This window comes from Etheostoma cragini, chromosome 5 (assembly GCF_013103735.1).
Source record: "Etheostoma cragini isolate CJK2018 chromosome 5, CSU_Ecrag_1.0, whole genome shotgun sequence".
NCBI classification, from domain to species: domain Eukaryota; kingdom Metazoa; phylum Chordata; class Actinopteri; order Perciformes; family Percidae; genus Etheostoma; species Etheostoma cragini.
This window is the reverse complement of record NC_048411.1, coordinates 11,044,765-11,066,590: the sequence shown is the minus strand read 5'-3', so window position 1 is coordinate 11,066,590 and position 21,826 is coordinate 11,044,765. Positions and strand designations below refer to the sequence as shown.

Here is a 21,826-nt window from a genome sequence, read left to right as displayed (position 1 = left end):
TTAGAATATAGTATGTCATGAAACATGAAAAAGGTAATAGTATTGTATGTCATAAATTGTCACAACCAATTCATAGTATATCATAAAAAGTCACAATACAGTATGTCATGAACACTGTGTAAAAAAGACATGCAAAAGTCATAGTAGAGTACATCATGCAAAAGTCACAAAAAAGTCAGAGTTCCTATGTCAAAGAAATCCATACATCACAAAAAAATGTCAAATATAGTATTTCAGAAACAATATCGTTTGCCATGAAATTGTCATAAAAAGTCATACTGTATGTTGTCATAAAAGTCAATAAAAGCTATAGTATACTACGTAATTAATTTCATAAACAGGTCATAGGATATAGTATGTCATAAAAGTCATGGTCTATCACTGTACGTCCTAAACACTGTTTTAAAAATGTAATGAGGTGTGTCAAAAAAGTCATAGTATGTCATGGTATGTCATAAACAATGTCATAAAAAGGCATAGTACATTATGCAACACAAAAGTCAAAAAGTCATACTATAGTATGTCATGCAAAGGTAATAAAACATCATAGCGTAGTATGTCATAAAAAAGTCATATTATATCATATAAAAGTCACAAAGTCACATTACAGTATGTCACGCAAAAGTGATAAAGTTATAGCATAGTGTGTCATAAAAAGTCGTGAAAAGACACAGTGTGTCATAAAAAGTCTTAACAAGTAACAATTAGTATGTTATACTCAATGTCACAATATTTTGACTTTTGTGACATACTTATAGTATGTCACAAAAGTCAAAGAAATGTCATAGCATTGTTAAAATGACTTGTTTATGTCTTTATTAAAAATAGTAATAAAAATGTGTGTGCACTTTTCCTATTTGATTCCTAAGTGATTACAGCCATTTGACTTGCAATTCTTTGATTTTATACCTTTTCTGTGAAAGTCATATTTACAGGATCCAGTTGGGTAACCTGAAACTGAAACAGAAAATCCTTACGGTGTCACTGTTTAACATGCTGCCTACTCGGCAACATTAATGGGTTGTAATGAGGCATGCAACTTTTTTTAACAAAATAAATATGGACAGCATGCCTTAACAGTTAGAGGCACAGCCAAGTGATCTGTTAGTATGCACCTCATTCAGCCGTCACAAACTTTGCATTAGCCATGTGGATGAGTGAAACACTTTATTGGGGAATGTTCAACCTTTTCACTGAATTAAAAACACCACTTTCTCTCACAGACAACTACAGTAGGTACAGATTAAATAAGGCACAACACCCAAGAGGAAAGAAAGGGCACGTATAACACAACAAATCTGCCAACCTTTGACAGTGACAGAACATCACATTATTTTTTGTTGGCAGAGGTAAAAAAAACAAAAACTAATTGACCCAAAGGAAAGTTTATCAAGGGTTTTACAAATGGACTAAATTAGCTAACAATGAATGGATGGGATGGCAGGCCACTGAGGAAGACCTAATCTACTGCTAACTGCGATGATGAAAGGTGTCCAGATTTACCTTGAGAACCATTTTATACTGAGGAAATAAGGCTGTTTGAGATTCCTAATACTTAACTGCTACCATGTGAGAATTTGAATCAGCGGAGAAAATTGCCTCATAGAATCTGGACTTTTAGATGAATCAACTGCCATTGGATTTTAATACGAGAGCTGCAAATGGTTTATAGGGTGAATCAGTCCAACAGGTACTTTAATTTAAATGTACGAGGCAGCCTGGTGGTCAGGAAAAAGTGACTTTGTGATGTCCACACGGTAATTCCCGTGATAGATGGGGATGTTTCTGAATGATATATATTTAGTAAAGGCTTCCGGTCCAGCTGCATACCACACACATGTTCATCATCAGCCTAGTTAGGGAGCCACTCTGTGAGTGTCTGAATCATAGCATTCCCCCATTACAAACAACTTGTGGTACCCCTTAACCAACACAGGCACAATTCCACACGTGTATAATATATCACTACATCATCAAGCAAGAAGTCACCACTACAGTTATTGTACAACAGTTTCTGATTGCCTTGGCAGACTCATCTTTACATAATCGCTGCTCACCTACGGGTGGTATCATTTTTCTGCAATTGTTCCATTATTCTGTAAAGTCCCCTCTCCTCACACAGGGCAAGGAAACACAGAGGCATGTAGTGCCTCAATCCAGAATTTATTTGGACATATGAACTTTATTTTTCACATAGAGTCTTGTAGAGTTTGAGTTTTACATGGAAAAAATGCTTTTGCAACTTTCGCATCCCGTCACAACTCAAAAAATACAAGTGTACTTTTTTCAGTGTCTACAAACGTTACCAGCGTAAATAAAACTTATAAAGCCTCAAAATACTTTTTTTCTGTCACTTAGTGTTGTTGTAACCAAACTCCCTTCATTCAAGAGGGACAAAAGTGTGTTCAATCCAAATACAACATAAAGGCAGTAGTGGGTTGACAGTGTTTTGAAAGGAAGTGTCACGCTGCAATAAAAGATTGCCTTAAAGCACGTCCTTTTTGTCTTTTAATCAGACCTTCATCTACAGAAAAGGTAGCTTTCACAGAAAGCAGTGGTATAGTATTCCACTCACTGGTCAGTAACTTGTTTGCATGTTTCTGCAGCTACAGTGCCAAGTTAAACTAAATCTCTTTCTCCAGGGCTTTTTAGAGCATGTGAACAGGAACCTGGTTATAGAGTTCTAACACTAGTCAGAAATGAAAATGTCTCATCTTCTCTGATGGACAGAACAGGACCACACAGGGCAAGATTGTATTTGATTAATCTGAGTTTAGTTAACCACCATAGTCATGTAACGCATGTTTTCAAGTGGAACTTGGATCGTAGAGTTCTGGGCATCTGGACTCAAGGCTTGTGATCCTGCAATCTCCAAGTGATGATCTTGCTTCCTGCTCCACCTCCTTTTTGTAAAAAGAAAGGATTGTGCAGCCTGGACCAGAGCCAGTGTGACTGTTAGTGTCCTTTCTATGTGTGTAAACACACACCTGGCAACACCTGCTCACAGCTTGATGTCCTGCGATTCTGACATCTTGGCAAGTGTCTTTTTAACCCGTAGGGCAGTGAGACGGGAGGCCGGGTTGTGGGCCCAGCATTCTGTCATCAGCTTCCCCATCTGTCTCAAGCACTAGGGAGATGCAGATTTAATTTAGAAAGGTCATTAGTTTTTTGTGTGTTTGTGCATGTACGGTACATGGAACACAATTTAATGTATTTTACCTCATCGCTGGTCCATCTATTAGGAAAGGACGGGCGTAGTCTCTTGATGCAGACCACCTCCCTCATGTCCTCATATGAAGGGTCTGTAGGAACTAACTCATGATACGGCAACTGGTACTCTTCAAGGATCCCTGCAACAAATAAGATACAGAGGAATAGCGTGTTAATGATGTGTAAAGTTTTCAAAAAGGATGCTGCATAGCCATTGAATGTGCAGTTTTTTCTTGGTAGTCTGGTTTTTGAAATCGTTTCAAGATGAAATATTTACCTCCGGAGACACAACGCCGAGCGATCTCCCAGAGAATTAGCCCAAAGCTGTACATGTCGGCCATGATGTACGACTGAAAATGACTTCTGTTCAGAGTCTCATCCAGAACCTCTGGAGGCATGTAGCGCTTTGTACCAACCCTAGTGTTAGGAGGGATGTCCACCTCATTGGTGTCACTGCAGAGATCAAAGTAACACGTTTTAATTAGAAGTATGAATGAGCTACGCATATTCCTGAATCCTCTGAAGTAATTTAAGTTAAAAATGCTTAGATTTATGAACATTTCCAAAAAGTAAGTAAGTAAAGTAACCTCTGCCACAGCTTAAATTCAGCAAGACATGGACTCAATTAAGAATTAAAGAGTAATATCTCATCAAATCATGCTTAAAAGCATCAAATGTGACTGACTTGCTCACCTGATAAACTTGACTGCCAGTCCAAGGTCAGCTATACAGCAGGTCCCATTTCTTTTAACCAGTATGTTCTTGCTCTTCAGATCCCTGTGGGCGATGGCAGGTTTGCCCTGGGTGCCGAAGATCTCAGTGTGGAGGTGACAAAGGCCTGACACAGAGGAGTAGGCCAGTCGCAGCATGGCTTTATTGTCTAGGGTGGTTGATTTGAGGTAGTCATACAAAGAGCCATTCTCATGGTAGTCGGTGATTAGGTAGAGTTGGGTCCATGAGCCAGTTCCTTTAATATCAGCAGCTATAAAACCTGCAAACAAGGGAAAGAGAAGGAAGGAGTTAACCCATTTAACCCATTTAACCCAACTGATTAGAAGCAGTAGGCAGCCATAGTTTGGCGTCAAGAGAACAAGTCCAGTTGTAATTTACGTCTAGGGCAGTGCAGGAGTTGCCTAGCATGCATTGTCTTTCTGTATTTATTTGTAGTGAGTTTATTTCTCAGGAAACAACTTCAACTTTTGGAACTAATCATGCAAAGCCAGTACAAATATCAGTAATAGTATGCTTGATTTCTATGCCGGCAATGTTCCTGATTTGGTGAATGATGTCAAAATGACAGATGCTAGCGCTCAATTTAAAACAAAACATGTAGTATGGACTGTGGAAGGCAACAAACACCGCAGTGTATAGTCTGTCTTCCACTTTACTGGCAAGGGAGCTTTAGCCCCACTACTTAATTACTATGCATCTTATAGTGTTTAATTATGCAAGTTTTGGTTTGCATTCTATTGTTGTCTTCTGTATAAATTGTTGTGGTGTACGGCCTCTTGGCTATAATTGATCTGTTTGGCCAGTGAGTGCAGTGTGGTGCAGCATAGTTGACAACAACAATGGACACAGTCCCAAGATTGTTGTTTGTAAAGATTGTTTTTCTAGAAGATCTTTCTACTATATTAGGAAGACTTATTTATCAACTGTTTCTTCAAATCCCTGTTGGGCACTTTATTTATTGTGATGGAGCACAAAGAGTATAAATGATTGATTTAAAAGACAGGAAAATGAGACAGAGAGAGACAAATAGAATTAAAAAGCAGTGCAAAGACAGAGACTAGATATCTAGAAATCAGTAACAGCATTGGAAGAAGTAACACATAAGACAGAAACCAGTCTTACCCAGAATGTTCTCATGTCTCATAAGGACGGTCTGGTAAATCTCAGTCTCTCTGAACCAACTGGCCTCCTCGGTGGTGAAGAAAACTTTAACAGCCACTTTTTCTCCCCTCCATCTGCCCATCCACACCTCTCCATACCTCCCCTTGCCTATCTGCTTCACCATCTGGATCTGTTTGGCTATCGTTCGCTGCACCTGAAGAGGAGCAAAGAGGTTAGCTATTAGTGATTTAGCACATTTAGTTAATTATACTTTGGGATGGAAACCTCAATCTAAGGCTTAATGAGACTCAGGTGGATATAGGATCTCTTAATTTAAATCAGGGATAGTGTTGTCATTTTTCCACAGCATGCTGGAACTGAGAATATGAAAACAAACCCTCCAATATTATTTTAAGTAACAAAGTAACCACCATTATCTCCCCACATACTTTCGTCACAAAAACACATGACACAAAAATTGATAAAAAATGCCATAGGCCCTAATATGTGCATATTCAGGATCCATGGAATGTCTTTTAATCCAACAGGTGTCCAGCTGCTATGTGGGTCGCTCACCAATAGAGGGAGCCCTGAGCCTGAGCCAGAGCTTTGTGACTGCTCTATCAGGTCCCTCAGAGATTCTCCAGGGGGAATGTAGGTCTCATCCTGCTCCAGACCAATACTGTACCGAGGACGAGACTCCTGACGCTTATACCTGTAAAAAAGCACAGAATTATCCAGCATACCCCCTTAGGATCTTTAGAGTGTTGCTGGAAACTGTATCAAGAAGAAATCAATTGTGAATTTTTGATGTTTAATGGTCACATGTAATCACCTGAAGTAGCAGAAGACAATAATGACAGCCAGTATAATGCTGCACGCAGTGACTGAGATCAACAAGGCCATGTGGTGGATCTTTCCATCTACATAGACTGGAGAGGGGAGGGTGAAGAGGTGAAAGAGATGGGTGGGGTGGTGAGAGAGATGGAATAGAAGAGAGGGGCAGGATAAAGGTATAGGAGAGTGTAAAGCAGTATAAAGGGTAGGACATGAAATAATGTAGGAAAAAAGAAAATCAATCCCGTTAGTCTTATCCATGTCAATGATCCACAAGTATGTGCAACAACAGGACATTCTTGAGAAAAATGGTTGGGGTCATTTTCTGCCCAAGAAACTTAAACTGAAACAAAAAAAAACCTAAGTAAAAGTTCTAATATCCCTAAAACATGGGGAGGAAATAGAGAAAAGTATACCAAGAATACAGTCATCCTCACAAGTCACTTGAAAGAACCGCTGTACAGTAAATTTAAGTACAAATCATATTTCACTCATCAATTTTTCATTTTCTTCTGACACACACACTTTTCCCTCAAGGCTCCAGTCAACAGCGAGAGGAAGCCCTCAGTCTAGTCGATGAATTCTCTTCCTGATCCCCTATGATAGGGTTTCAGATTGATGACTGCCCTCGCTGTCTGCTGGGGATTGTGATTTCCCTGGGAATCTAGGCTTACTGTCTCTCAAATACACACTCACACATGGAGTATAGAGTTGTACACAGTAGAGAGCTCAGTATTCTCTCGACACCCAGCAGCTTGGGCGAGCTCCAGGACGGTTTGACAGTAACTCCTGCTGTCTTCCCCACTTAAGCTGTCTCGTGACTCTCTGATAATGTCATGATATCTCTATCTCTGAATCCTGGGTGCCGTGACACCATCAGTCACAGTTCGTGGTCCTGTCTATATCATTGTCACTGTCACCTGCCAACTGGAGAACAAGTGGCTCTTAAAATTAATTTCTGTGTTTTATTGGCAAGAAAGAGCTGTGGAGGGATGAGAGGGGTGAGAGGAGAGAGAGAGAGAGATAAACTTACGAGGTGGTTTGAGCGGTGGCAGTGTGGGATGCAGGTTTTTGTTACAGTAATCTTGGTCTGTACAACACTCCAGCGATCTCCTTTGACGTGAGTTCCCCGTGTCCTGGAAGACGGAAAAGTTTTTTTTTTAATAATTTCTGTATTCAGTTGTTCATTAAGTAAGGGCTTAAACAGTAAACAAAGCAATCAATTGGCAGAGATATTAAACAATTTTAACAGTTTATTAATCCTTAAACTACATTTTTTCTTAGTTTTTGTCTCATACAGTAGTATATTGAAATTAAATTTTGATTTTAAACAGTGGTTTAAAAATGTGTCTCCGGGAAATTATAAAATGTACATATTCATAAGTTAATCAAGAGAATAATCAACAAAATAACTGTTTTATTGTAAATTTTATTTGTCACAAATAAGTCACATAGAGTGGAAGACAAATAATATATTGAATATAGTCATGTAAGAAGCTTTTGCTTTCTTCACTTATCCTGTTGTGATTAGTTCCATTTAAATTAAGTTGCTAAGCTCAGGATCTGAGACAGAGAATGCTATGGAAACGGTTGCAAAAGGCATGTAGATTGTAATGCTGCAGTCATCTACTCACCCTACACTGAAATTCTGATCCGACCAGCCCAAGGCAACCTGCAGTCTGAACCGGTACCCCTCCCTCCTCCTCCACCATGGTGAAACAGTAGCCATCCGTCCTGGTAAACAAGGACGGTCGGTTAGCAAAGCCACCACTGACACAAGGGAATGTTTCATCACACAAATGCACATTTATGTATCGCTCCTCCACTGCTTAAGGTACCTGCACGTATGATTGGTTGAATCTTCGGGGCAGTGGTGATAACAGTGACACCACAGTAGTCTTTGGGAGGATGAAGCCGGAGCTGTGCTGCCGCTAGCCTCCTTCCCACTCTCCACTCCTTCCTTACTAGAAGCTCTTAGCAGCATACCGTCCAAGATATTGCCTATAAAACAGGCAAAATAAAAAATAGGAGAACATTACTTGGAAGAGAGACAGGAAAAACAAGTTGAAATCACATGCATGAATCATAAATGTAATGATACATTTTTACAGAGGAAAAGCACCGTCACAGGGTCAGGGATTGCATTAGCAGTGCCTTCAAATGCTGGGCTCATGCTACTAGAGGGTACTAGAGAATATCTGATAAATAGAAAAATATCTGCAAGTACAGTATGTGCAGTAACACATCCAGACATAGGGGTTTTATTATCTGTGAAGCTTACTAAGTGAAACAAATAAAAAATGTTTTATGTCATAAAGGGTTAAGGAGATATATCATGTCTTTAAAATTTCCTTGAAACATGCTCCAACACATTCAAAAAAGAAAAAGCCTGCGAGCGAGTTCCTTGCTTTGATATGCAGTACTCTGCTAGATCTCACGAACTAGACCAGAATTTGCACTTAGTATTTTGACTAATTATTACATCTCAGCAGTGTCATAGACTGTCTATTCGAATGTATTATGTTAACACCATAACACTTTTGGATATCCATCGACTTACTTACACCTCGCTTTTGTGCCTTAACTAATGCTGACTTCATCTGTACTTTATGTCGCCTGTTGTGTTGTGTATTCTTGTATTGTATTGAATGTGAAACTGTGTGTTGTCTTATGCATTTCTTGGCCATGTTGCTGTTGCAAATGAGAACCTGTTCTCAACGGCCTACCCGGTTAAATAAAGGTTAAGTAAAACAATTAAAAATGTTTGTACTACTTTAACGTGTGTTTTGTGACAGCTTTAAGCATTTTTATTGTAAAATAATGCCACAGTTTGTGCGATTTAACGACAGTGGTTCTGCTGCTTCTGGTGCTGCTGTTCATAGTTTCTTTCATGAGCACAGCCTCCGCCTCAGCATCCTACTGTAGGGTGGGAAGTTCCCCTGGGAGAGAAGTTTAATATCTTTACTCCCCCAGTCTCTGCTGTGCTGGTGTACGCTTGCAGGGAGTGAAGAGGTCACCTCTGTGCATGCTCTGTTTTCCCATGTTATATACATTCCACATGAGCTGGCCGACTAAACTCAAAATAATCTATCTTACTATGGTGAATCCACTAAAAATGTAAATACCCAAAAATACAACAGACAAGAAAAAATTGGAGAACCTACGAGCCTGAACACCTGATGTACACAACAGATTTCTTTTACTCTTACAACTGATCCAGCTCCCAAGAACTAGAACGAAGCAGCTCTATTTCCTACTTATCCTATTTCAAAAGAGCACCTGTTTGTCACTAGAGGGGAAAAAAAGAACATGGAAGTGTCTTTTCTTCATGGCTTTAAAGATTTTCATTCATTCCAGCATGAACACTGAGACCAGATGCTTAACAGCTGCAAGCGGAAAGGGTCCAAAATAAGCACGAGTCCTTCCTCTCTGAACTAAACTACTAGCAGATACTGAATTAGCTTTCCTACTCCTCTTGCAACCTCTCCTTCTCGAGTTCAGGTTTACCTTTTCAAGCAGATGCTTGTCACAAACAATGGGAATCAATAAACACAGTTTGTGTTAAAGGGCACAGTCAGAATGTGAGACCCAATCATTAGCTCTGATTTCTTTCGGCAAAACGTAGAGTGAAGTGAAAGTGATTGAGGTAACCTTCTTAGAAATGAAAAGCACAAAAACTGCGGTACATTTTTCAAGCCAAGGAAAAAAGACCTTCCACTCTTTAGAAATGGATGTTTGATGCACGGTCTGAATGACATAGCTGTGCACTGGTCACTTCTATGTGTCAGGGGATTGTATTGAGGTTTTTCAGCCTTTCAGTCTTCATGAAAGACACAAAACAAGTGTGAGAGCCAAAAAACCCTTTTTTTTACTAACGGGATCTAGTACTAAAACAATTCCCATTGTTCTGTGCAGCAGCTTTAATGTCTGTAGACTCAACTGATGTATTATGAAACATAGCTCAGAGGCATGGATTTTATTTTAAGGATTTTTAGTAGTGGCGGCTGTGGCTCAGGCGGTAGAGTGGGTCGTCCCTTAACCACAAGGTCGTCGGTAAGATCCCCAGCTCCTCCTGTCAGCATGTCAAAGTGTTCTTGAGAAAGAGATTGAAACCCAAGTTACCCAAGTACCATGTATTGCCTGAAATACACAATTTCCACTTACAGCATCTTTTAAAGTAAATGTTAAGCAACTCTTCCTCAAAGTATACACACTTAAATCCAACTACTTCAAGATCAATGATTTTGTAAATTAAGGCAAGGTCATATCCTGGTCTGATATCCTCATTTAATATATAATTAATCAAAGACCAAGTGCTGCTCATCTCTCCTGTCTTCAATAGAATAGAATCACTTAATATATGCTAACATCTGACTTATTTAGGTGGTATCTCTAGTGGGTTGTGGCTAATGAAACTAACTCGACATGTAGCAATGACGGATAATAGTGTGCTCATTGGATAGTAAAATAATCTACAGAGATTACCTCTGAAAACACAAATTGGATTAGATGGAAACTGGAAAATGTGCTGTATTTTTTCTGGGTGGTTATGCACAGTCACTCAAACGTCAGATAACGGATGGTATCTTCTCTTTCATCTGAGCTCAGCTGTCTTTCACATTACATCAAAGACCTTCCTCTACGGATGAACGTTTAAAGCTCCCTAATGAATTGAAAGACACAGACGCAAATACACACACACACATTACTATAGACGTAAGCCAAGAAATGTACGCACATGTACACATGTGCTTCACAAATGTCTCTTTCTCTCTTGATTTATTTCACTGTTGTGCTTTGTTGTCAATGTGCAGCACTGGTATGTATATTTTTTAACATTCATGAATCTGTATTCACAAAAAGGACAACATTAAGTGATGTTGACGTTAGTCAGCAAAGCTCAAAGAAAGAAAAGTCACAACTAAGGCTATTAGAAAGATAAAATACTGTAGCTTGCCAATTCTATTCTGATCTAATGCTTTGATTTTTGTCCTTTGTGTTACGATCAGAGAGCAAATTCTCTGTAATGCATGAGGAGGTTGTGCTCATTCATATTGACTGTGATGAATGTGAGTATGAACCTTGCAATTAGTTTTCTAGTTTTCAACGGTAGTACACGGTCACATTATGTTTGCCATCATTCATCAGTGAAGATGTGCATTTAGTATTAAAACTGATATGGTATGTCTCATGTAAAGCAGTCCTTTCTCATCTTAATAAAACATAAAACAAAACATTTCACTACTGTAGCTTCATAAAATGCAGTATAGGAGATTTTTTTATTTGCACATGAGAAACAAATAACATCAGCAAGTTCTTTCAAATGAGAATAGTCGTTTATCGTCAAGCACTGCCCTTTCTAAAGGTCTCTCTTGTACACACTGATAATGTGTTGACAATACTGCAAGTGCGGGACGGTGGGGTTTAAAGGGGTCACATTAACAATTGACCGATTTGAAAGAAAGGGAGCGAGGAAGAGTAGGAGGGGGAGAAGAAAAGGGGATTAACAAACAAGAAGTGACAGAGCTGCAGGGAACTGGTGAGCAGTTTAGCAGCACACAGAGGGGACAGAGCAGAGGCCACTGGCCTTTTCCACCCTTTCTCTCACTCTGTCCCTCTCCCTCCCATCACTCAGTCCCTCCTGCTACTGAATACTCACTCACTTTGTATCTCGCTCGATGCCAACCTCTCTCTCCCATTTTATTATTTGTCCTATATCACTTTCTTTAGTAATCTTTCCGGGCCTCACAGGCAAACACCACTTTTCTTCCACCAGTTACAGTAAACATTCGCACAATGTCTTTTTTTCCCTCCACTTAATTCTCAAATCTACGGAGCCCCGGAGGTGACATGGAGGGGGGAAGAAAAGGTACTGGGGACAAACACTTCAAAATCAAAATCCTGACTTTGTTTTGCAAGATATTGAGTTTTATTTGCAATATCTCGCAAATCCAACAAACAATTAGGCTAACCTAGCTAGGTAGCTTGTAGTGCGCTAGCTAGTATCTAGCTAGCTAGTAACACAGCATGATTACATCTCCTTGGTTGTCTAAAAACATCCACTGTTTATTTTGTTAAGCATTACTAATTAATAAATGCCAAAGTGAAGTGTTACAATGGACATTGTTGTTGACTGTTGATACCAATGACTGCTGGCCAACATTAGTAGCTAGCTAGCAGCATGACATGATTACATCTCCTTGATTGTCTAAATACATCCATGGTTTATTTTAATAAGCAATACTAATTAATACATACCAAAGTAAAGTAGTACAATGAACATTGCCTTTGACTGTGGCTGTCAATGGCGCTAGTTTGTGTTGTTGTAGCAACACGCTCGTTCATGATCTTTTTTTCGTGTTTCTTACAAGTATAGCTAGTTTGTTCTCTAAACAGTAAACATTGTTTTTGTTGTTCCTGATCGTTTACATTCATATCAACATAAACGATGGATATATTTAGACAACCAAGGAGATGTAATCATGTCATGCTACTAGCTAGATACTAGCTAGCAACTAAAGTTAGCCTGCAGTCATTGATATCAACAGTCAACAACAATGTCCATTGTAACACTTCACTCTGGCATGTATTAATTAGTAATACTTATCAAAATAAATTGATGTATTTAGACAACCAACCATTATCTAGCTACTAGCACATGTCATGCTAATAGCTAGCTAGATACTAGTAAGGGCGCTGCAAGAATTCGCTACAAGGATTTATTAGATCTGGCAAATAAAATTGAAAGCTCACAAAAAAAAGTCAATATCTCACACAACAAAGGCAAGAGCTCGCAAATGAAACTGGATATCTCGCAAAACAAAGTCAGGATCTGGCAAAAAAAAGTCAATATCTCGCAAAAGTGTTTGTCCTCAGTACATGTTTCTTTTTTTTCCCCCTCCATGTCACCTCCGGGGCTCCGTACAAATCTCCCACACAGCCTCCTTATCTTCTTATACCCCACCTCTTTTTCTCTTCTCATCTTCCACTTTCTTTGCCCTGTCCTCCCTATGTGAGTCCACTGGAGAGTCATGTGAGTTGCTGCTATGCTGTTGACAAAATACAAAGCCTTTCACATCCACCCCGCACCTGGGATCCCTGGCTACTTCTCCTTGTATGTTTTGTGTGTGTGTGTGTGTGTGTGTATCTGTGTGTCTGTGTGTGTAAAGATGTGCACAGATTACAGAAAATATATATCACGGAAGTGTTCTTTTCTGTGATAGTCTTTATTACATAGCCTGTGAACCAATGCTATTTTTTAAAACTATTATTAATAACATACTAATATATTATTAATAACTTGGCTAGGCAGCAGTAGCTGTAGCAGTAGCTCTACAATCCTTATTTCTAGTTTGTTGAAATACTTTATTATTAGCTATCTCCTTTGGAAGTGTCAGGCATGTGAGAGAGTCATCATCCTCTTTGGATCTCCATCTCTATATCATACTCTTAATCCAGTATCATACTACTTAATGGGTTTTTGGTCTTGATTCTCTTCTTTTTTGTTGTCTTTGTCATCTCCTTCTTTATACTAAACACTTTGGATACAGAAACATCTGGTCCTGATGTAATTCCTATGAGCTCGTCCTATCTGTCTTTGGAAGGGAGAGGTGCCAAGGTCAAATATTCTACTGTTTTAGAAAGCAGGAACACTCTGACCCTGCATGCTCCTCCAATCTTATCTGTCTAGAAAAAAAAGATTGCCTCCACTGAGGCGAAAATGTAATTTTTGCTTAGGGGTGTAAAATTGCTAATTCTATCTGTGTGTGTGAAAAGTGTGTCTATATACTGCATACATATATATATATATATATATATATATATATATATATATATATATATATATATATGAGGAATATGAGGGCATAGGGAATGCAGTTAAAGGAATATGAGAGTAAACATGACGTATAAGAAATTATTTCCCCTGTGGTCTGGTCCTGGCTGTTAGGTGCAACATCTGTACAAACTTGCGCTGACCAAGGGTGCTCTAGTCCAAACCTCACTAAGTACCACCAATGTCAAAACATGCTGCAAGTCAAATGATGTGTGCTCTGAAACTGGCCCGTACTGACACTCTAATTGTTTCAAGCTCTTTCACTAAAATGGCCTTTCAGATGTCAGTGTGAGCTTTCAGGTCTCCCCTATAGGCTTTTTTCAGGCTTGATGGCAGGATATAGGGGCCACTATAAACACACAATTAACAACTGTGGCCCCACAAACCCCCAAAAGCTAAAAAAAGGGCTCTTTTCAACAGATGCTGCTTTGTGAAAACTAAAAACAACTACAAAAAAGAAGAAGACATATATTTAGATAGACGGAGGGAGACGGACATTGTGCATGAGATGGCAAGATGAAGATAGGAGATTTTCAAGAAATATAGACAGACAAAGAGAGAGAACATATTCATTAGTTATCCTGGCCATGTCAAACAAGGCCTACCAGAAAAGCCCTTTCAACGAGCCCGTGTATACACTACCCGCCCCCCCCTTCCACTTAAGACACACTCATTTGACAACACTGCTCCCTTCCTGCCCCTTTCTTCCCTCTAAGTAGTAGTTCATCTTGCTGGTGTTTGACAGTGCCGTCGGTACAGCAAAAAAAACATGGAAGGTGAAAGGTTTTTGAGGTTTTTGATCCCCCCCAACACTCTCTGTACTTCCATGTATTTCTGGTGCCTGGTCTTATCTCCCTGTTCTTCTTTCTGTCAAAGCTGACATGAGCTGAGCCATCCCACATGTGCTGGAATGTCTTAATGAACCCCACTTTCAGATCTGGATGCCGGGAAGCTGAGGTTGTCTCGCTGGCTGTTGTGGCTAAACTTCCTTTGAAATTCCAATATGTTTTGCTTAGGAGTCCTGTGACGAAGCTCTTTATTTTACCACTTTATCCATTATACTCTGCTAATATTAGAGGAGAATGGATCAGACCGAATCCCTTACACATTAAGTCTTACCAATGTCAGATTAAGAATTTGCGCTCACTGACACTGTTATTGGAGCATTTGTTGAGGGCAGAAAGACATTATGCACCATTACTCCCCCATCCTGTTTTCTTTCAAAAGAAGCCCACTCTAGCATTTAGAAATGCACTTGTGTCTTTCTTCTCCCACATTTTAACACCTCTTTATTCATCCACTTTCCTAAAACTCACAGATTAATTCAGCGGGTGCTTCTTCCAGCACATGTAGGCATATCTAAACTTGGAAAACTACTCTTAAAGGTCCCATGACATGGTGCTCTTTGGATGCTTTTATAAAGACCTTAGTAGTCCCCTAATACCATCTCTGAAGTCTCTTTCCCAAAATTCAGGCTTGGTGCATAATTACATCCCTTAGAGCCAGTCCCGCGATGAGCTTTCCTTAGGATATGCCATTTCTAAATCTGTAGCTTCTGAGGGGGGAACTGCCACAAACTGCCACTTATTTGAAGGCCATGATGTCTCTCTCTCATGGGTGGGCCATGAGAGGGATAGACAATCTGGAATCTTGACCATAGGCAGGCTGGGGGAACTCATATTAATGTTAAAAAACCTCATAAAGTGAACTCTTCATGCCATGGGACCTTTAATGTAGGGAGCAATTTGAATGCTGTCAGACTGGCATTTTAATTTAAAGAAATTAAATACAAATAAAAAAATCCAATCAATTTGAAAAACACAAATGAGATTATTTACATGTCTGAACAAAGTTTTCCAACAAGCTCCGTGAACAGGATTGAGACCCACCACCAAGAAGCCAGAAGTGATGTCATCTGGCTCAGACAGAATATAGCTTTTACAAATAATTCTGTAGGAAAAACAGCACAATTAAACTAGTGAGAGGAGGGACGAGGGATGCTGTTGGAGCTGAATTCAGCCGTTCTATACTCCAACACAACATCATCAACAGCTCTTCAAAGATTCCTTCATTATGTCCCACTGATGAATGATGCAGTAATGAGCCAGTGCCAGTCTCTTGTGATACAGCTGTCATGCCGTGGTGTGTGTGTGTGTATATGTGTGTGTGTGTGTGTGTGTGTGTGTGTGTGTGTGTGTGTGTGTGTGTGCCCTTTCATGGGGATGAGTGACAGGTACACAAGGATTCCGGAACTCTGAGTTCATTCCAGAAGGCCCTCAGCTTTCCCTTTGGAATACAAGGAAATGATGAAACGGTCCTTTAAGGAGGTATAAGAGAGCAAAGCAAAGAAAAGGAGAGAAAGGATACCAGCTGCTCTCTTTATCACAATCTCCTTTTCATGGCCATCTGTGGGATCCTACTCATCACAAAACGGCTTGTATCAATTATAAGACACAGGGCAGTTGGCTGGATCAGTGGTCTATGGCTGAGTAATTCTGATACCACTGGTTCAAATCTGGCTTTGTTCTAATTTGACTACATGCTCCACCTTAACCTAATCATGAAGACAAAAATGAAAGCCACAGTCAATAGAATTGGACAAAATAATGAATGGAGAATGAATATCTATGAGTATTGTTGCAACCCAATTAACAGGACTACTCTTTGACAACAATGGATTTATAGGATACAGAAATCTCCATCTGTTCATTTAAAAACAATATTATTTTATAAACTTAATCAAGATTTCTACAACTATAGAATTAAAATAACATAGGCTGTGATTGAAGATTGAGCCATTTCACCCACCCTGTATTAACAGTAGCCTATTCAAATTGAAATTGAAATCATGTACATTCGAAAGATCAATTATTTAAGTTTATTACCAGGCTAAGCTAACCTGGGGTTGTATAACAAAGGCAGACAGCTACTGAAGGCTACCCTATTTTGTATTTACTAAAGTTGTGTAGTGGGAAACAAGAATGAGTGTTCTCTGTGTGGTAGCGGGTGGTGTGTAGCGGGTGGTGTGCATTGGGTGGTGTGCAGCGGGTGGTGTGCAGCTGGTGGTGTGCAGCGGGTGGTGTGCAGCTGGTGGTGTGCAGCGGGTGGTGTGCAGCGGATGGTGTTTAGCGGTCTGCTTGAGGCTCTCTGCCACTGACTGCTTCCTGAATCCATTCCTCAATCCATGTCCACACCTGCCGTTTGGCCTGGGCTAAATCAGCATCAAACAAACACACACCCTCATGTGATATGTCAGTCTAACCCCCTTGTCAATCAGCTAACCACACACACTTCTCTACAGACACTAGACTGTTATCATGAGAAAGATAAATAGAGTTGATGCATATCAAAATATACGCAAAAGAACCTGGAAAATATCCTCCTATGTCTCTGTTCAAACAATTCCTGTGGAAGACAAATGGCGCTACAAGAAGCATTGGTTACCCCCTACAGAGCCTTTAAAGCGGCAGCTCTTTTCTACCATCAGACAGATGTGAATGTCACAAAGGAATGCTTCACCATAATTAACAGATAGAGATGCAGGACATACTGTGCCTGACACAAAATCAATGCATCAGTCTTTAAGAAAGCACTCTGTATTGCAATGCAAAATTGTATTTATGGACAACAAGCACAATCCACTTTAACTAAGTTTCCTTACTGTATAATTATAAAAAATAATTACAGACATATACAGTATACATTAAAGAAAATAAAAGTTCCCTCAGAAAGAGGTTGATTTGATAAAAAGCATTAATTGTTTACTCTGTCATCAAAGCCAATGTCAAGCAGGTTTTAATAACCAGTGGGTTTCTTCTTGCCCCTCTGGGTTCATTACATTAGGTCTAGTATGGCAAGATGGGCTGCCCTTTAATTTCTACACACAAACATGCTCAACATCTCCATAAACCGCAGGGACTTGTTATCTATTACTACTACTGCAGCTGATATCAAATGAACTGCAAATAGACTTTTACCAATTAGTTCCATTAGTGGTTTCTCAGAATCATTCTATCACCGTCAGAAAGCCTGATTCCTAACAGCATCATCCTAAACACAAATCAGACATAGACCCGCAGCCTTCAACATGTGGTTTCTAATGCACACTATAATTAAATGTCTTACAAACAAAACCACAAATTCCAAACTGTGGATATAACAGAGCACGTAAAAACACACAGACACACTCTCATAGGCTAAAGGTTGTTTGGGAACAGAAGAATGACAGCATAGTAGAGGTACCTTGCTTTTTTGGGAGAGGAAATCCTTTGCTGCTAGAAACGTCTAATCTTGATGTAACCTTTTTTGTGTGAGTCACACCACTGACCAGGGTTGGGCCAATGTTGTCTGATTAGTGTTCAACACTTCTTTTGGAAATTCAAACCAAGCCAGTCAACATGGGTATATCCGTGCTCATGACAATTCAGAAATGACCTGGGTCAACACCAGGGAGCAATGTAACAATTACCTTAAATTCTAGAAAAAGGCAGGGCTTTACACATCATATTCAGTGAACAGCTAACATCGCATACTCCAGTCCCGCTGTATACCAACAGAGCTGTTTTGTAACTACTTGATTTTGTCATTGTGCAGTATAGAGAGGGATAATTAAAGCTTATTTTGTGTTTGTTTTCGCAGTAAAACAAATGTTATGTTCATCAGATCTTTTGTAAAAGGCTGACTGGTTAACATCCAGGTACTTACTGCCGCGGACTGTTTGGAAATGAAGTGTCCCGCTGCGCTCTGCTGTTGTTGAAGCTGCCTGTTAAAATCCTATTTTTATACGATCTACGGTGAAAACCTAGCGTAAAGCATAGTGGGACAAAACTGACGTTGTTGTTTTGTGTGTGGCAACATGTGACGTCATTTCCACACATTCACATAATTTGTCCCGCTGGTAGTGAACCAGGTTGTGCGAAATTCACGCTGAAATAGATTGCTGTCCAACCCACCTCCAACCCATTCAAACACACAGTCCACCTGGGTTTAACCCTGATTGAGCCATTGCTGTGAGCGGGGTATTAGTGAGACAATAAAAAGCCAGAAAGATACAACACAACATAAATTTAAATACTACTGAAACAATTGACAGCAGGACCGCTGTGTGTCTTGCTAGTGTCCAGGACAGGATGATCTTGCCCCCCCGTCCCCTCCCCCAAACTTAGCCACACAATCACATTACCAGGCAGTTGACAGTTGCTGTTTTTTTCGAGTGTCTCTGTCACGCGTTAGAAACAAGAAGCAATCTTTTATTAATGACCTGATCCAACAGATTTGGCTTCTTTTTTATTTCCTCACACATTTACAAAGAGGTACAATCTAAAAAATATGTATTATATTGCTCAGTTATAAGATAACCACACTCTAATTTAATGTCAATTCTCAAGTAAACACTGATGATATATCAATTCATGGTCAACACCATTTTCAATTTCCTTTTTCATTTTCCAATTTCAGGGAGTCATCACAAAAGGATTAATAAACAGAAGTCTAAGTCTAGGAGTAACACAATATGCAGGGACACAAATTTCAAATTTTCAAATTTTCTTCTTCCAGGCAGATGGAAAAATTACATCACTTGAAACAAACTTCAACCGTATGTTGTACTTAAAGTGCTCATATTATGCTAATTATGAATGCTGACATAATTGTTTTACAAGGTTGTACGAGAGTAGGTTTACATGGGTTTAATTTTCAGAAAACACCATATTTTTGTTGTGCTGCACATTTCTGCAGCTCCTCTTTTCACCCTGTGTGTTGAGCTCTCTGTTTTAGCTCCAGTGTGAGGCATCTCACTTCTGTACCATCTTTGTTGGGAGTCACACATGTGCAGTAAGTACTGCTAGCTAGTCAGTTGCAGAGTATAAGGGAGTGCCACGCTAGCAGCTTCAGATCATCCATCAGATTTTGACCAGCTCACCTGTAGACTGAAGGTAGGATTCATTCAGAAACCCATTCAAAACAGCATGGAAGTTGGGGGATGTGCAGAAGGGGCACCGTAGAGAAGGAGGACAAATATGTCTGTCATCCTAACAAAAAATTACAAATCCAAATGTAAATTTGGTAAATTTGGAATGTGATCCTGGCTTTTGTAAACACTTTAATGGCTCAATGGGAAAACTGCAGGTTCCAAATATTCAGTGCAAAAGTTTGACTTTATTCAACTTGTATGCCCACAAATAGCTTAATTACAAATAATGCTCAGATTACAGTTACAGAGTGACCCAACATACAGAAACCAAGGTCAAGCTGTTTTGGCCCTCAAGTAATTTCTAAAAATGTATGGTGGCATTCAGGCTGATAAGGAACAGGAAGATATAATGAAAATGTAAGAACTTTGTGTTTGCTGTTTTTGACTGAAATTATGAATAATCTTTTGTTTTGCACCTGTTGTTTAAGATTTTAGTTGTAAAATTAAACTTTGACTTAGAACTTTTAGATAACCTGTGACCAATGGATGAAAATGTTCATAGACCTATTACCATGCCACTTACCGACATAACAATCAGCAGCCTGGTCACTCCTAGACTGTGGTGGGAAATAAGCAATTAAAACACTGAAATACATACAGTTGTCTGCTGACTTTTGGCTGGAGAGGTTTAGCACCATCGCTTGTTAGAAAATGTTTTCTACACAACAAAAACTGTAAAACGGTTACTATGAAAGTCATTTTTAAGAAATGTTCCCTTCAGCTTTAGGTTATATCCAACTACAATCTCAACATAACAGTGATATTCTGCTGGTTGCCATCTCTGAGTACACTTCTACATCTGTCTCAAACACCAATGCCTACTTACTAATGAGTGAAATCCCTCCATCCACAGCATATACTCAATCAACATGTGTTTATTCTTATTTACAATTTGTGAATCCCCGATTCTGCCAATGGGTCATGAGTCCTATTGAACCTGGTCTGTGTCAATATTTGTGCCGGGGTGTCATCGGCGCAAAGCCACATCGCCAAACATAAATGTGTGTTATTGTTACTATCCACTGTTTACACTCTGACAAGACCATCCAGACTGGATGCATATCATGGAAATTATACAAATATGCAGTTCCAAAACACAGCATGTGTGTCACACACACACACACACACACACACACACACACACACACACACACACACACACACACACACACACACACACAGTAGAGGGAGGTCTGATAGTGTTATCATTATAGCTGCCATGTGTTTATTTCCCAGAGTTCTGGTCTGTGACGGCTCAGTCATCTCCACAGGCTTAAACAGTTACTTTCCATCCATTTAGCCTGTGTGTGTGTGTGTGTGTGTTTGTGTGTGCTGTGGGAAGACGTTAATGCATTTTCTATTAATGTGTGGATAATATGTTCAAAGTGGACATTGGTGTGTATTTGCTTAACATTCTTGACGAGAACACATCTCTGCATGTATAAGTGTGTGAGTGAGTGTGTGTGTGTATGTTTGTGCGTGTGCCTGCTTTGTGTGTTTGCAAAAGTGTGCATGTGTTTACAATTGTATGCGTCCCACTGTCTCCTCTGTGTGATTAGCTTCCCATTAACTAAGTCACACATCACCCATCAGCGGTTCCAGGCCTCCTCTGTAATATCTCGCTGGACAAACATGTTGTCGGCTAGGACCGTTCACTCACACACTCAACATCCACTCCCATCTGGGCAGCCATTTAGTACCTATCATAGTGTATGATGATTGTCTGTATTGCAAAGCCATTTGGCTAAAAGTGGGCACCCTGACAGTCACAAATGGCCGTAAATTACAGCCTGTGAAATCATTCTTTTTCACTGCAAATTGTAAAGTAGCTGATTCATTCCCTCTCTTGCTTTGTTCGTTTTCCCTGTGATCTGATTAACTAATATACATACTGTATATTCATATACATAGAATATACATAAAATTACAGTACAATTGAAAGGTCATGGGGTTATGAGGTGATTTATTTAAGGTGATTTATTTTGGGATTTACACAAAACATGATGGTGCATTTTAATAAAAGCAATCTTGGTCTTAAAACATTAAAGATCTCAGTTTTAAACCATTAACTTAACCTTCCTATGGTGTTAGGGTCCCGACGGACCCGTTTTGAGTTTTAACATGCATAAAAGCACTTCATA

The 21,826-nt window shown here is 39.5% G+C and overlaps 1 protein-coding gene across 2 annotated transcripts in view; it reads right to left on the bottom strand.

The window, feature by feature from the left end:
• Positions 1 to 1,150: 1,150 nt before the first annotated feature.
• bmpr1ba (bone morphogenetic protein receptor, type IBa) overlaps positions 1,151 to 21,826 on the bottom strand; it is a 49,724-nt gene continuing 29,048 nt past the window's right edge. For both annotated transcript variants that reach the window (XM_034871127.1, XM_034871126.1), the window contains exons 2-11: positions 7,719 to 7,881; positions 7,515 to 7,614; positions 6,914 to 7,016; positions 5,879 to 5,975; positions 5,620 to 5,758; positions 5,065 to 5,257; positions 3,904 to 4,201; positions 3,488 to 3,663; positions 3,220 to 3,350; positions 1,151 to 3,127 (exon numbers count right to left, since the gene is read on the bottom strand). In XM_034871127.1, coding sequence (XP_034727018.1) covers positions 3,002 to 3,127; positions 3,220 to 3,350; positions 3,488 to 3,663; positions 3,904 to 4,201; positions 5,065 to 5,257; positions 5,620 to 5,758; positions 5,879 to 5,975; positions 6,914 to 7,016; positions 7,515 to 7,614; positions 7,719 to 7,864 — 1,509 coding nt within the window. In that variant the 5' untranslated portion in view covers positions 7,865 to 7,881 and the 3' untranslated portion in view covers positions 1,151 to 3,001. The remainder of the gene's footprint in view (positions 3,128 to 3,219; positions 3,351 to 3,487; positions 3,664 to 3,903; positions 4,202 to 5,064; positions 5,258 to 5,619; positions 5,759 to 5,878; positions 5,976 to 6,913; positions 7,017 to 7,514; positions 7,615 to 7,718; positions 7,882 to 21,826) is intronic.